The 16,285-nt window shown below is 39.4% G+C and overlaps 2 protein-coding genes across 4 annotated transcripts; one reads left to right on the top strand and one right to left on the bottom strand.

The window, feature by feature from the left end:
- Positions 1-372: 372 nt before the first annotated feature.
- Positions 373-2,762, bottom strand: LOC143902356 (thioredoxin domain-containing protein 12). The gene is made up of 3 exons (XM_077415171.1): positions 2,291-2,762; positions 1,736-1,984; positions 373-1,123 (listed from the first exon to the last, which is right to left on the bottom strand). The coding sequence occupies exons 1-2, from the start codon at positions 2,566-2,568 to the stop codon at positions 1,744-1,746; spliced, it is 519 nt and encodes a 172-aa protein (XP_077271297.1). The 5' UTR covers positions 2,569-2,762; the 3' UTR covers positions 373-1,123; positions 1,736-1,743.
- A 167-nt stretch (positions 2,763-2,929) lies between these two features.
- Positions 2,930-12,923, top strand: Cenb1a (Centaurin beta 1A). 3 transcript variants are annotated; one of them, XM_077415167.1, is made up of 13 exons: positions 2,933-3,052; positions 3,144-4,026; positions 4,271-4,328; positions 4,574-4,632; positions 4,996-5,169; positions 5,278-5,922; positions 6,018-6,197; positions 6,288-6,394; positions 6,488-6,671; positions 6,768-7,686; positions 7,855-7,954; positions 8,043-8,163; positions 8,241-12,923. In XM_077415167.1, exons 2-13 carry the CDS (start codon positions 3,860-3,862, stop codon positions 8,407-8,409), a joined length of 2,883 nt encoding a protein of 960 aa, XP_077271293.1. In that variant the 5' UTR covers positions 2,933-3,052; positions 3,144-3,859; the 3' UTR covers positions 8,410-12,923. The 3 variants fall into 3 exon arrangements, with proteins under 3 accessions (XP_077271295.1, XP_077271293.1, XP_077271294.1); XM_077415169.1 differs by lacking the exon at positions 3,144-4,026 and having other exon boundaries at positions 2,930-3,052; XM_077415168.1 differs by lacking the exon at positions 2,933-3,052 and having other exon boundaries at positions 3,071-4,026.
- The last annotated feature ends 3,362 nt before the right edge of the window (positions 12,924-16,285 follow it).

Raw genomic sequence — 16,285 nt, forward strand, 5'->3', positions numbered from 1 at the left:
CGGTCAGTCCGTGCAGAAGTCGCGGAGGGGGCGAGCAGAAATAATGTCCTGGCTCATTTTTTAAAGCCGCCCCCGGATCCGCCGCGCCGGTAGAATGGTGGTCGAGACTCTATACGGGGAAAAAAAAGTGACGGACGCGTAGAGGTATAGGTGCGGGCGCGAGCGAGTGCTTGGATCCGATATTACGGCGCAATAGCCCGACATAGGGCTGGCGCGGCGGTGGCCGGTTGGTCGGTCGATCGGTTGGTTGGTTGGTTGGTTGGTCGGTCGGTCGGTCGGTCGGTCGGTCGGTTCGCCACCGGATGTGAAACGGTCAAAGCCAAAAAGCACTCTCCGCCGAAACGGGCTATATATTATCCGCAACCCTTCAAATACAGAACCGTCCGCGAAGAGATCCATACATAACGTATAACGTATAACGTGTGCGTAAGCTCCACTCGTCCCGCGGAATTCTGCCAGCTCGAAAGCCACCGTCTGTGGGCTCGAGCTTCAAGTACTCGCGTCGAATCAATTTCACTTCTTAGGCAACTTTTTTTTCTCTCCTTTGCAACTCTTTTAAGCAAAGATATAAAATAACAGAGTTATAACCAACGCGTACAGTTTCTTCTATTGTTAAATCATACAAAAATGCTAAATTTTACAGGTTTATTATCAAATTTTGTCTGTGGCCAAGATTACCGGTATCGCCAATATTCGGAAATACTCTTCTTATCGCGTAAATATTTAAGCTAAGCATTAAGATACGACAAAATTGACCATTCGTTTGTGAGAAGGAAATACAATTTTTTGTTCGTAGAAAAAGCGGTGATGACCAGTTCGGTTGTTTTTTTTTTACTTTCTATGAGAAAATTCAATTTTATTAGGAAAGTAGAGCTGATTTAAAATATATGTCAATATAAGCAATAGTTGCGTATTATACATATACAGAAAAGATGGGCGTGGTTACGAGGGGTTGCGACTTCTCGGTTACGCTTTCATCGACCAATGCGAAGGGTTTTACCGTCTGGCAACTGTTGCAAACGCAAGCGCGCCGTCATGCCTACCTCTGCGAGCTCGCTATAGGCCACCGTATATTGGTCGCGGCACTGAATCCGATGACGTTGTACAGGCGCAGACTCGAATGCTGGATGAGAAAGAGCTTTTTGTTACGAGCGCGCGTTACGCGGATTTGTAAGCTGAGAGAGAGAGAGAGAGAGAGAGAGAGAGAGAGAGAGAGAGAGAGAGAGAGAGAGAGAGAGAGAGAGAGACTGTTAATTCATTTTAAATTAATCTTTTCCGTTCTATATATCTACTACTTTATTCTCTTTATAATATAATAAACCTTTGTTCAGAAAGACGTCTATACAAAGATTGAACGCTCATCAAAAACAATTAATCAATGCATTACTGTATTGTTTAAAACGTATGTTACATGTACATGTTATCTATTGCAACTTACTTTTCTCTTTTCTCTCTCTCTCTCTCTCTCCCTCTCTTCCCTTTCTTATTAATACAATTTAATTAGTTTTATTTACACTGGTAAAAAGTCCTCTTTGTATGCTTTCAATTCTAAAATATCGTCTACGACTATGATTGAAGAAACTACTATATTTTTTGTAACGAGAAGACAAATTTATTTCAACTACCGATTATCGCTGTAACGAGTGCAGGGACGGCGAGTGGCAGAGTTATACTGTGACGTCTGACAAATATATATGAAATATATTCTTTTCCGTTTTGTCGTCAAGACACCTACCGTATATTTTAACGATTCTTCACGGAACAACGTTCCAATGCCAAAATCATGCTGTCTATTATTTGACTCGTACTGCTGTAGAAGTATTTATATTTATCGTCGGCTTTCGGATGACGATTATAAATATCTCTCATAAATTCGCCGTCCGGAGTGAAGAAGAGGATCCTTGGAACGTAGGTTCCATCCGGTTGAAATCTTGCTTCGTCTCGCGCGGAAATCTCACCTTTCCTCACACCCACCATAACGAAGCTGATGCGTCGTCACGAATTTATGCAACAACGTCAACATTAATCTTACTAATCTTTTTCCCTTTACCCATTTCTTTTTCTTTCACTTGTACAACGCGGTTGTGCCACGCAAGTTTAATTATCAATAGCTCTCTTATAACGTGATAACAGCTGGGAAACGTGCGGGGTGCGGGCGTTTCATTTTCAAGTTGAAATCGATAATCGATCAAGTCGAACCGGAGCAAAATCGGAGAAAATACAAAATACGTTTAAGTAACGTTTATACGTTACGTCCACGAAAAGGTATAGGTATAGGTATTGCGCTTACCGTTGGCTGAGGTCGAGAATTCTGATCGAGTTGGCGAATTTAGGCTTCAATTTCTCGCAAGTTGGACAGCCCGGCTTGTGGATTAGCAAAAATATCGGTTTCCCGCAGATTTTCGCCTCTTGGAAGCCTTCTTGCAGATTTCTCCATTTGTACACGCGTCCGAAGTTGCGGTTGGGATCGTCATCGGCGGCGATTACGTTCCTGAATATGCAACAATAACCGTAATAATAGGCTAAGGCGGGAATGTTCAGAGAGCCGAGACATTTCGCGTAACGCATCGTTCGATTTCAAACTGTTCGTAACCAAACAGTCAAGTTGTGATTCGACTTGTATTATGTTTTATACGTGTCACGTCTCCGAGGTTTGAAACGCGACGTAATATGTATTCGTATTCGTTCATTTCGTTCTCAAACTTCAAACGGAATGCGAGTGCCATCTACCGTCGGCGGAGCAACTAAACGTAAAACAACGGAATAAAAGAAACGCGAGCGACATCGCGACGGACGTTCGAAAAGATTGGATCGCAAATATTTTCAAGTCAGAGCCGTCAGAGGCGCGTGTGCCCGTGTGGGGGGCTTGGGGCTGTGGCCGCTGTGGCGCTGCTCTTCATCTTTATATAGCTACACCTGCTACCTGCTACCTGCACTGGACTGCGCTAAAATGCCCTTTCCATTTCTACGAATTCTACGCTTTCTATTTCTACTATTCGTCATTCGCTAAACTTGAAGACTTGAAGCATATATGAACATGCAATGCACATATGTATGTATACCACGTGAGCTATAATTATAAACAACAGACCTTACAGACTTATTGATTACGGAAAATATTCTCTTTCTTTTCGCGTTCGTAGCTTTCCGCCACCCTCGATGGTTACGTACATACGCTACGCTTTCACCCGTTGCGCTATATATTTGCGACGATTCTCAAATCAAGGAGTCGCCCATTCCTTGGCGCGTTTATAATTTATGATTGTAGTATTGTTTATTGTTTCGCGTTTCGTGCCACTTGCGCTACTCGCTGTGCTCTTTCTGTTTCATCGTGTTTGTGCATACTGCATATATCGTGTATTACTATAGTCGTGTGTCGCGTGTCGCGTTGTCTGACTTGTTGGTTCTGGTTGGTACTCGCCGTACTCGTACTCCCGTACTCCCGTAGTGCTGATGGATCCTCGTCTACTCTCTCTCTCTTTCTCTGCTTCGTATTATCGCATTCTAGAAATGTGTATGCGCTCGCGCAGACGCGCACGCCGGTGATCGCGACTCGCGACTCAAGCTCAACCTGCTCAACTGACTTTTGAGTCATTTTCTTTACGTGTTTCTTGCGTTCGTGACGCAGGACGCAGGTTCAGGTTAGCGTTTGACAGTGTGGACAGTGGGACTGAGACTGAGTGCGAGGCTGTGAGGTGTGAGTAGGAATCAGTGGAAATCACAGGTGGTGAGAGAGACGAGGGTGATCAGGGGGGAATGGTGGGAAACGCGCTTGTTCTACAGTTCTACAGTTCTACGCGAGTGGTCTTTAACGCGCTTTTTGTCAATCGCCCCGGGCCGCTAACCAACTGATCGTTTCATGGAAAATATCGCGCGCGATATCACGATATTTCGAGATCACGGCATACCGGACGAAGCTGCATTCCAACCCAACGTCTCGACGAGTCAACGGTGTGACGACACTGACAACAATATGAAGCCTTTAATCGAATTCGAAGAATGCTTACGAGATACTCCCAAGTTTCGGTAAGATTCCCTCGCTTCTGATCCCGATCCCAAGTCTAATTGACTTGTTGTTTCACACAAAGGAGTACCCCCTATGCCCTATGTCCGTCCCGTATAGCGTATGTCCATCGCGCATTTACCACCCGATCGCTCCTAGTTTAACTTCGAGGGTACGCTCGATAAATTTTTAGTTCAAATTGACGTATTCTACAATCGAAATGTGAGATCGAGTGAGAGATGTTGCGTGAAATCGTCAATTTTACAGGTCGTGCATCGAAGAGGTGGAGAAGAATATGGATCAACTTGAACAAAAGTTAGATAAGGTAACGGACAATCTATTACTTACGTATGTCGTGTGATCTATTGACGTAACCATTCTTGCACCATTTTTGGAAACGATACATATATGATGGAAATCAATAAAAATAAAAGCGGTATAAAGTTTAACGATGTAACGAGCGTATATATAATCTTTGCTTTTCTCCCAACTATCTTATTCTATTCCAATATACGATACGTGTGTATGCGTTGAACGCCTTTGTCGTATAGCTTTATCGTCTTTTTACAGGTATTGAAAAATTGCAGCTTGACCATCGACACCGGGAAAGCCTTTGTTGGACAGCAAAAGTAAGTTTTGTACGACTACTTATGCTTTTTGCTACTTCGATCGTCTGTTTCGTCGTCAATCGATTACAATTGTCTCCTAAAACGGCCTAGAATTGAACAGTATTATGAAGGAAAGAAAGACTTTAGTAAAATCTTTGCGGTGGATAAATAAATAATCTTTTTTTATTACGTAGCGGTACCAAAAAATCAATTATAACCAAGGAAAAGTCAGAAATTGATGATAAATGATTTATTGAATAATATATTCACAAAAAATTGATCATTTTGCACGTTACGTTATGTTTACATCCATTCTTTTCATTTGTTTTGCTTTGCAAGATTCTGAATATTGATATATAATATAAAATTCTATTTTTTCCATAGTCAATTTGCCAATAGTCTTTGGGAATTGTCTTTGTACTTCAGCGATGATCCAGAAATAATGGCATTTTTAAACAAGCTTATTCACGCTTTGCAAGAAATGAACAAGTATCACACAATTTTATTGGACCAAGCTTCTAGGACTGTGATGAAGGATCTTAATAATTTTATTAAAAGGTAAAGAAAGAATGAAATTTATTACGATCTCCTTTCTTGATTCTCAAATCGAATTGACAAACTGGTTTATTCTACATCCTACAAATTTTTACGTCCATGTTTTTCTAGCGATATCAAGAAAGCGAAAGAGACTCGGCATTACTTTGAAAGAATTTCCGGTGATCTTGATATTGCGCTGAATAGGAATTCTCAAGTACCGAAATCTCGGCCCGTGGAATACGAGGAGGCATCAAATATTCTGTCGGCTACCCGATCGTGCTTTCGACACACCGCGCTAGACTACGTTCGCGCATTGACGATGCTGCAAGCGCGCAAACGACACGAAATATTAGGCACATTGCTGAGTTACATGCACGCATGTATTACTTATTACCATCAAGGTAGCGATCTTGCTCAAGACTTGGATCCTTTTCTGAAAGATCTCGATGAAAATTTAGTCAAGATGAGAGGTGATTCGAATAAACTTGAAAAAGAAATGGAAAATCGTCATATTTATGTCAATAATCGAGATCTGATCCTCTCTCTGATACCTGGAAATTCCAAGATGGAAGGCTATTTATTTAAAAGGACTAGCAACGCTTTCAAAACTTGGAATAGAAGGTGGTTCTGCTTGAAGGATCATCAACTGGTGTACCGAAAACGAACAGGTGACGAAGGATATACAATTATGGAAGAAGATTTGCGACTGTGCACTGTAAAACCTGTAGTTGATTGCGATAGAAGGAATTGTTTTGAAGTTTTAAGTCCAACCAAGTGAGTAGAGGCGTTCCTGATTTGTGCAGTGATGAATATTAAAAGAAAGAGTTACTCGGTAGAGTTTTCAATAATGAATTTTTTTTTTTCCCAAGGAGTCATATGTTGCAAGCAGACAGCGAAGAAACGTATTTGGCGTGGGTAACTGCGATGCAGCAAGCTATTGGTGCTGCTATTCAGAGAGGCATGAGTGTAACTGCTAATATTAATCCACATCAATTACAATCACGTGATAATAAGGGTTCTGCTAGGCCATCAACAAAATTGAAATCAAGGTGAGTATCGCCGTTACTTTTTACGCATCGATTCGTGTTGAAAAAAGCGAGTGTGTTTTATCAGAATTTATCTTAATTTTGACATTTCAGAGTGTGGGAGCAGTTATTAAAAATCTCGGGTAACGAGGTTTGCTGCGACTGTGGCGATGTTAACCCACGGTGGGCTAGCATCAATCTAGGCATTACACTTTGCATAGGTAAACTAAATAAAAAAAAAAAAAATGTATACACTGTAGCGCTGCTACACGTACTACATTGCTATACTCAAAATATTTTTCATATTTATCTAGAGTGTTCTGGTGTACATAGAAGTCTTGGAGTACACTATAGCAAAGTTCGATCCTTAACTCTGGACGATTGGGAGCCAGAAATACTGAAAGTGATGGCAGAATTAGGCAATTCCGTGGTAAATAGCATATACGAAGCTCTGCCAGTACCTTCCGACATTATTAAAGCTACACCAAAATGCAATGGGTATGTAATATCACGATGAGTTGATCAACTATTTCTTACTAAATGACAATAAGAGAATATCTTACAAAAATCTTTCACATCTCTTTTTTTTTCTAGTAACATTCGAGAAGCTTGGATAAAGTTCAAGTACGTAGATCATAAGTTCGTAAAACCGCTGACTGATGTGATACCGGCTGGACATCATGCGAGTCGAGAGCAAATGCGATTTCGGAAATGGAGCGTGCGTAAACTACGCCGCAGACCGCGCAGTTGCGATAAGATCGATAATAGTAATGTCAATGAAACATTGTCAACATTGTCATCTGTAAAAGAAAATCATCCTTCAACTAGCTCGGACGAAAGCAAACACACGTCAATCGATAGTTTGAATTCCATTGGCGGAGCGAAGAAGACGGAACGAAATTCCGTAAGCTCGGACGACAGTGCTAATATAGATTTGAGAAATAACTCTACCCTTTATGGAAAGATCTTAAACCGTTCGCAGAACGATTTGAATGATACTAATAAATATGTTAAGAGTACAATTGCAACTCGTGGAGAAGTTGCGAGCGGCGAGCCGCTTGTAAAAGAGCTTTATTCGGTAGAAAGCGAACTGATGCTGAATACATTAACAGTGAATATTAATACGTCTTCAGTCGGCGAATCAGACGACAATTCCAATAATAAAGTCAAAGACGATGAAAACATCTCAGGAAATAAAGACTCCGGGTCGGAGAAGCATCGTAGAATGGAAAAAGTAGAATCAGCTGTATTAATGTTTGGTTGCGATATACCGAAACCTGCTATTGATGACAATTTAGAACTGAGTTCTGATCAAGATTCAACGGCTGGCGAGGATGAAGAATTTACTGATGAAGAAGATATAGAAAATCTCCATCCTGAGATGCTGCTTTACAAAGCTGCAGCAGCGCATAATTTACCCGTAATGTGTGCAGCATTAGCGGTCGGTGCTGACAAATTGTGGTCCAATGTTAATGATAAAAGCCGCAGTGCCCTGCATCAAGCGATAATAAGTGTATGTATGACGTTTTATATATATAAAATAGTACACAAATATACAATATATAAATTTTCTTTTCCTCCCCCCAATTGTGTTATATATATTTTTTTACATTTTTTTTGCAGAAAAACAAGCTTCAAAATATAAAAATGTAATAATGACCGTCTATTTTCTTGTATACAGGGTTCCGTTATGTCATGTGAGTATCTACTTCTGAATGGTGCGCGAATCAATTGTCAAGATACCGAGGGGAAAACGCCATTGTATTTAGCGACAGAATTAGGTATACGCTAATATTGTTTTTTTTTTTTTCCCCCGAGAGGGAGGAAAGAGTATATTACAATCTTACCAATATTTATGCTTGTATATAGGACACACTGCACAAGTATGCTTACTTCTTAAACATCGTGCTGATCAACATATTGAAGATGAAAGCGGAATAAAACCTTTGTCGATTGCTGTAAAAGAAGCAAATGCCGATATCGTTACTTTGTAAGTATTGTCTCTCTGCGAAAGTTTCTTTACATATTAAAATATTTTGTTTCATTACATCGACGTATCTATGTCAGATTACGACTTGGTCTCCTAAATGAAGAAATGAAAGACTCTGAAATAGGCGTCACCGGTGATGAAACGTTCAATGACGTCGTTCGTGATTTCAGTCAGTTGGCTTGCTCGCATCCAGAACGACTGCAACGTCGAAATGAAACCACAAATTTATCACATATGCCTGAATGAGGCTTACAAATTCTAATATATATAACACTTAAAATTTATAAATAAATTATATTTTATATATCGTAAATCACAAAAGCGCGCGCTACTCTTCAAATTGTTGCAGAATATCGATTAACTATCGTTAGCAGAATTAATGTTAGTAAAAGTTGGCGTTTGAAAAATTATCGGCTATCAATTGTTTTTCTTTGTTTTAAAAACTAAACAATTATAATTGTAATATTCAAAATAATTCCACTACACTCTTCCAGCCCTTGATATAGTTCATTATTGTAAAATTGGTAAAGATAATTAATTGGATTAATTGAATTACGATGACTACCTTCCACTAATGATAGTAAACGCACATACACACATAGAATTATTGTACATACATAATCCACTGGGCCGTATAACGCCTCAAGCGATTCGGTGTTTGGTAGAATTACGACATCGAGATATCACATAGCTTTTTTTTTAATATCTAAAAGCAAAGATAAAATATAAACACGGATAAATATTACTTATAAATAACTTATATACATAATGTAGAAACGTATGGAAAGATCTGCTTAATTCGCATTACATTGAAAGTTTCGCTACTGTATAATAAATTTTTAATACATTTATCTGACGACGGATATAATCGTAAAATAGATTTTTTTACATATTTTATTGCGTTTTTATATTTATAACTAACACATGTTAATTACATGTATATGTAAGTAGGATAGGCAATATACGAACGTTCTTGATATAATCGACGTTATCGTTGACACTATAGTTCATTGTATCACACTGTATCAACATTATTTCATTTCTTGCATAACACATGCGCAAGAGGTCATTAATATTGTGTGCTTTAGCTGTTATTCTAAACATTATGCTAAAGATATACGCGTGAGTTTTTAATCAAGAAAATAATTTAGAAATATCATTGATAGCTGATAAATCTAACGATACGTTTTAATATTGTTATCATTGATATACTTTAGGGAAGTGATTCCAACGTTGTTACCGATTTGATGTCCGTGAAATAACTCGAGCCAGGAACCATATAAAGTAATAAACATAAAATATAAATATATCTAGTATATTTTAAATTTTGATAAAGATACATGGCATTTATGCGTAATTGTTAATATATTTGTTAATTAATTTTTACAATTTCGTAAAATTACGGTGATCTTTTTATTACTCAAAATATTTGCAAGTATAAATATATATTTTTTCGTACGTATATTTTCAATACACTTAATCGAAGAAATTTTGATGCCATTTGCATTTTGTACTTATAAAGTATACCTGCACTTTTTATAATCTCTACGTATATGTATATTTTTATAATCTCTATCTAAAAAGTTAGCTAAAAATGTCAAGCGGCTCAATTTGTCATTGATCGAACATTGCGTTAAATGTTACGAATGATTAATTTTTTACGAAATTCAAAATTTGCCTGTACGATGTATCGAACAATTCCTGTGAATGAAGAATCACTCATCAAATTTTACTCGACAACATGTAAAGGGTTTTCAATTTCTACGTTGCTAACAACGTTAGTTTGAAATTCAACCCAGCATTGTGTGTGTGTGTGTGTGTGTGTGTGTGTGTGAACCAGTTGTAATATGAATTGTATGGAATTGAGGAAACGACTAAAGAATTTTCAAGAAATAACGATTATTCTTTTTATGTTTAGGTATAAACGTAATAATGAATGTAGGTAATGCGGAACATTGTGATTTTTTGTGTGACATGCAATATTGTGTACAAAGTTTACTATATCATAGGAAGTTGCCATCTTATAAAAAACTTGGTGCTTATTAAGTATATGCGTATATTCTATCGTGTGCTTTCCACACACACACACACACACACACACACACACACACACACACACACACACAGGGAGATATACTTTCCACGCTTGGGCGTTATTAGTTGTTATTAGTTATTCGATCGTCCGACGTCCACTTGTGCATAATTTGATACCGTGACTCGTTATTCGAGCTACAAACTAAGCATGTTTCTGCATAGTTTGTAGCACGAAAATGCATCGTTAAACAGAACTCGCGCATATGCGAAGGAACGTAAACATCATCGACCAAAAAGTTGTCGATAAATATGTCAGCGGCAAGAAAAACAAATATTTCACTCTTTCAAAAGATTGTTCATTCGATTGTAAGTGCTCAAGGAGTAAGTTGTCGATATTAAAAGAGCATTAAGAGTTAAACATTTATTTCAGTTATAATCTCGAGAACGATATTTGAATGGAACTTGTATATTTGTGCATTTTTGGTCGAAATATATTTTCCTAACAACTTTGATGAGGATATTGAAAGTCGAAAGAGACTTGTAGTCCAATTTTTATATTTAATCTTTTATTTAACTATCTTGGAATAAAGAGAGGTAAATTCACATAAATATAAAATATAAATATTTGAAAGCGCTAGTCGTAACGAAATCATGTAATTATGAGATATATTGTAATTACATTATTTCTGTTCAAATAACATTTTATAATAACTATATACATACACACATTACTTATCTTCCTGTGATAAATTTTTAATAAGAAACATTGGCTGACTACGCAAGAAAGAAGAGTTAAAAAATGTTTATTTTTGTGAATTTTAGTTGTTTGGAAAAATGTTGAATATGCGTGCTTGACAATCGGACGAATGCTCCATACAGTTGCGGTTATCGGTTATCGGTGCGTGCATGTCACGCATGCAGTCCAATATATCGAACAAATTTAACACAAATATCCTTTCCGTTTTCTTTGCGACAAAGGAAGATGCATGGATGCATCTTGGACATAAATCGTACATTCGTAATTTTATTATTTAGTGCACGCGTATATCGCGTTGAAAAATTTATTAGGTTGAAGCTTTCGAATGAATATATATATATATATATATATATATATATATATGTATTCTTTCTCTCTTTTTCTCCCGTCTCTCTCTTTGCATTATCACAAATATATATTTTGAATTATATACGTATAAAAAATGAGAAAATTAAAAATGGTCCTTGCGATATTTTTTCCAATTTATCTTGAAAATTTACTACAATATTATCGATATATTGTGATAAAATAATAAAATTCAAAAAATTTAAAAGTCTGGCAGATCCACGCATCTTTCTTTAGGAAAGACTACAAAGCAAAACGAATCATGTATTTGCATTGGTACGAAAAGCTAAAAAATGTTTACGAGTTACACGTTGGGATAAGCGGACGACGCGTTCATTGATTGCGCATCAATTATCGCTCGTCGGCTCTCGATACAAAGTAGTTGTTTACTGACGTCTCTCGTGGTATCAATCGTAGCTATACCCCGGTGCGTACATACACGCACAAGTTCAGTGTTTATCTTTCGGCGCCATTGATCCGTTATCCGTTGCGTCGACATTGCCGATAGATATTCTTCCCGCTCATCTTTGTGCGATAACGCTACACCCTGCACGCACGCACACGCGCAAGAATGTGCACACGTTCAAAAACGCGAGGAGATAAGCACATTTTTAACGTTTTACTTCGAGCCATGGCCACAGAGCGCAGCAAAACCTACCTTTTTATATAATATATACTTGTACGGTATACAATTAAGTCTTTGGCCATGTAAAAATGTTACAATTCTTTCCCTCCTCTCTCTCTCACTCGCTCCCTCGCTCGCAAATTAGGGTACAATTTTGCAAGATAGGAATATCAAAAATTAAATTGGAAAATCATAGCAATATCGCAACGGTATTGCACAACACATTTGTATAAATATTGTTTTATATATATATATATATATATATATATATATATATAGTCTTAAATGCGGGTTAAATGAGAGTAGCACGATAATCTAGCAAGTACGGGTGACTCTTTTTCTTAACTCATTATACCAAGTTGACTACAATTGTCTCGGTAGTTAAAATTTATCTAATAAAACCGATGTTTTATTACGCGTGCTGCTTCTATACACGACCAAGCATCGAGATGAATTGAGGAGCCGAAATGAAAACGCGTTGATTAATTGCGCGCAAGTAATAATGAAAAGTTAACCAAAATTACAATATTCCAACAGATTTCCCGTGTAGGCAAAATTGATTTTTGTTAGATCCAAAAACGATTCGTCGGTCGCTAATGGCGCCTAATAACGACGATCGTCGTGTCGTATTGGTGTCGCGTGGCGCGGCAGGCAGTCTCTATTATACCGTCTACGTGCGTCTCTTATCTCCCCGCGCTCTCATACGTGTGTTTGCTACTCTCCTTATTAAAGTCATTAAAATCATTAATAGAACAGAAGCAAGTTCGGGCTTGGGGCGCGTTGCCTAAAACGCGCGAGTGATACCGCACAGATACCAGGCACGTCGTGGTCGGCACGTCTTTCGCTTGCTTGGCGTTTTGACGCATCCCGCATGACGCAATGATTTTTTACTTTCATCAGCTGTTCTTTTCTTTTCTTTTCAATTTCGATGTATCTCCGAGAATCTCTGCAAAATTTAATGAAAATAAAAGGGAAACTGATGGATGGTCGTAATCGCAACCATGGTTGTAATTTTCTACTTATTGTTAGACGTACTTTGGCTCGTAGACAAAAAATTTCTTTTAACTTTTAACGTTTACGTTATCAATAAATTTTACAATTGCACATTAACCCTTAAATGCCCCGTGGGGTCCAGCGGACCCCAGACCCTTTTAGAATGAAATGTTTTCAAATGTTCTTGCCAAAAATGGAGCTCATGCTCCCCGTGATGATAGTTGAGTGCGTGACTTAGCAGTACTCAGTTTACTTAGTTTTTTATACTATGTTGAACGTGAACGTTTAACACGATAAGCATTTTATTCTCTTTTCTAAGCCTTGAACAACATTGAAAAAAATTTTCATAACTGAAGATAAAAAAATCACAGAGTAAGGAGACATTTTTCATGCTGGGGTCTGTTTAGACCCCTCATGTCATTTACGAGATTCTTGAGAGGCGTGGCATTTAAGGGTTAATTAATGTATAATGAATCGTGTAAATAATGAATATTATTGCAAGTTGCAATGGCAAATTTGCAAAAATTGGCGTTATTTACAAAAAATGACGTAGAAATGTATAAATTTATAAACATTTCGTTGAAATTTCCTAATTGTGTTTGCGTAGCATACTACGATGTTTACTCCGTTTAGCGTTTAGCACATACCACGGCGTCGAGATAAATAAAAAAAATCATCGCTTTCTCTACGAGCGAAAGAATTAAAAGCAATTAATTATATGTAAATGTGCTTCGCGCTTCTAAACGTACTCTTGCTGAGATATTTTATGTGTTCCTAAAATTACAGGTTTCTTATTTATTGCCCGATTATCTTTCGAATGCGTAAATAACTATACGCGACACGCGCAGGCGCGCGTTTATCAGTGACGACTGTACGTATAGAACGTCACTCGTGCCAAAGCGAGTTAATTCTCGTATGAAGTCCTACTACTTAGTCCCGGTTCGTAGATCGTCTATGGGAAAAATAAGACGATGATTCGATGTTATTGGTACTCTATCGACGAAATAAGCCATTGGGTTGGTGTTTGCTCGTTTGTCGCCTTCTCATGCTCGCGGTCATGATTAAACGAGCACGATAAACAAATTCCACGTTCATTTAGGCGATTTACGTTTGATAGAAGTGGCTCGTTAAAACGGACATTATTTATCTTCGTTATTGCGCGAGGAAAAACGCAATATACCTGGCATGAAGCGAGCGAGCGAGAGAGAAATTGTGCCAATCAGACAAATTTCTGTAATTTTCCGACGATCTACTTTCGTTAAGTGATTTCTGATAAAACATTTTATTTATTAATTCATATTGGAAAACGTCACGTGATATATATAACTAATATCGGCAGAAAACTGAGAGCGGAATCATCGATCCTCTTCCGCGCGTCACGCGTTGCGGCAAATCTATATATTTTCGCACGATTCTTTATTCAATTGCCAAGAATTAAGTAACGAGTCTCGTCAATAATCATCCGTAACGCGTGTCGCGTACATTATTGGTCGCGGATTGCGGAGTGAACCGATTCGGGGATTCACGCTCTCGCGAAACTTTGTTAGCAAATAGCAGGTCAGGCTGATCGGGTCATATATCGAGCCTATCGAGGGGCAGGCAGGCAGGCAGGCAGGCGGGCAGTGGGCACTCGTCGTCGCGCAGCGCGGTCTGCGCGGGGAAGGCGGGAAGGCAAGAGCGGCGAGCCGAGCTGCCGAGCGGTGCGAGAGTGCCGAGAGTCAGATGCAGGCCTCGGGACCTCGGGCAGATACCGGCGAAAACGCTGGCGAGGCGAGGTTTCGTCGTCATACGGGACGTCGTAATTCGACAAGAACAAACGACGACGCTGGAAAAGAGGGTGCTTTGCGGCGGCGGCGGCGACTGTCCGCTGCGACTGCCACGAGAGCGTCGAGCGTCGAGCGATTTGTGCGTCTAGACGCGTCCTTGTACATACGCACGTTACGGTGCCGCGGCTCCGCATCAACTCGCACGTTGATTCATCCTAACGAATTTAGACTTAACTCGCGCGATTTAGGCATCTCGCTCTTTCTCGCTGCTCGTACCGCGGGTATCGCCGCGCCGCGCACATAAATTTCGTACAGACGAGGGAACTCTACGCTCTATGTGTACACACGTGGAGCGGGTGTGTCGGCCACGAGACCATCCTTTCCCAAAACGTTGCACGTTGCGCTGGATTATCATCGTTATCAACGTGAGAATTTTATTTTACGCGCCAAAGATTCTGTTCCGATTTTATTTCGCGTAAAAAGCAGAGTTGGACGAGTGGCCGGTGGAGGGGGAGACTTCGATAACCCTTGCCATCTTATTTGTACGCGGCTAAACTTGTAAGCGTAACTCGACTCCTTGCACCGTAATTACGACCATTGGCCGTAACATATACGCGCTACATTGTATACGTATGCGTCGTATAAACGTTGTTTATCGCGGCAACAGGTCAAATCTTTGGTATATTTTTTTGCGGTTTTTATTATCTATTATCTCTCAACGCGCAGCGAAACTAGCAATCACAATTTATCGGGATGAATGAGAGTATCTTTTACATTTGTGGTAAAGTAAAATTGACAAGCATGTGGCAAAAACTGTACGTTGGATACGGATATATCTTTTTCGATCGATATGAATCTTTGGATCGCTATGATCCATGACGTCGTTCCCTTAGGGCACTGTGTCACCTGAAAATAATATGAGAGAGAGAGAGAGAGAGAGACGCGGAACTGATTATTTTCAGCGCACATACCTGCAAAAGAGATAAACAAACGTAAGAGAAATCTGATGAGAGATCTAATGACGCAGAGACGATACGCGTCGACAACTTTATTGTACGTCTGTGTACGCGCGCAAGAAGACGTTACTGCTCTCATCGCCGAACGACGGTCTTTAAGAACAGTTGTCATCTTGGCCGTCTTAATCATCGTCGTCACGCTGCCGACGCCGACGCCGACGCCGACGCCGATGTTGTCGTCGTCTTCGTCTTCGCATCGCTCTTAGTCACGAAGGCGTCGCAACTTTTTCGCCTCTGGCTGGGTAAATACGCGTAAATTCGCGATAGTTAGTGGATCCAAGCCGCGCCTATCAAACGACTTTTCGCCGTTCACACCTTCATATATATATATATATATATATATATATATATATATATATCCACCGGAGATAGAAGCGATTTTCGCATGTACGCGTCGTCTCACGTACGCCTTTCACTCGGCTCTCGCATTAAATAAGCTTGGCGCCTACCGCTCGTGTTATTCTTCTGCCTGCTTTTTAACGACACTGTGCGAACGAAGATACGCACTTGGACTTGAACACGATAGTAAGCCATCAATGTTCAATCCACGAAACGTCGCGAAATGCGGTTAAGAGCGAACGCCATC

This window comes from Temnothorax americanus, unplaced genomic scaffold (assembly GCF_048541705.1).
Source record: "Temnothorax americanus isolate GAGA-0224 unplaced genomic scaffold, ASM4854170v1 Scaffold4, whole genome shotgun sequence".
NCBI classification, from domain to species: Eukaryota; Metazoa; Arthropoda; class Insecta; order Hymenoptera; family Formicidae; genus Temnothorax; species Temnothorax americanus.

What these genes read in the sequence shown, in the direction of transcription:
- LOC143902356 (XM_077415171.1), bottom strand. Translation starts at nt 2,568, where the DNA reads ATGCGTTACGCGAAATGTCTCGGCTCTCTGAACATTCCCGCCTTAGCC. An exon ending in ATTCTCGACCTCAGCCAACG is followed by an intron (nt 1,985 to 2,290) that starts GTAAGCGCAATA and finishes ACGACGCATCAG; the next exon opens with CTTCGTTATGGTGGGTGTGA.
- Cenb1a (XM_077415167.1), top strand. Translation starts at nt 3,860, where the DNA reads ATGGAAAATATCGCGCGCGATATCACGATATTTCGAGATCACGGCATA. An exon ending in TTGAACAAAAGTTAGATAAG is followed by an intron (nt 4,329 to 4,573) that starts GTAACGGACAAT and finishes GTCTTTTTACAG; the next exon opens with GTATTGAAAAATTGCAGCTT. An exon ending in AGGCATTACACTTTGCATAG is followed by an intron (nt 6,395 to 6,487) that starts GTAAACTAAATA and finishes ATATTTATCTAG; the next exon opens with AGTGTTCTGGTGTACATAGA.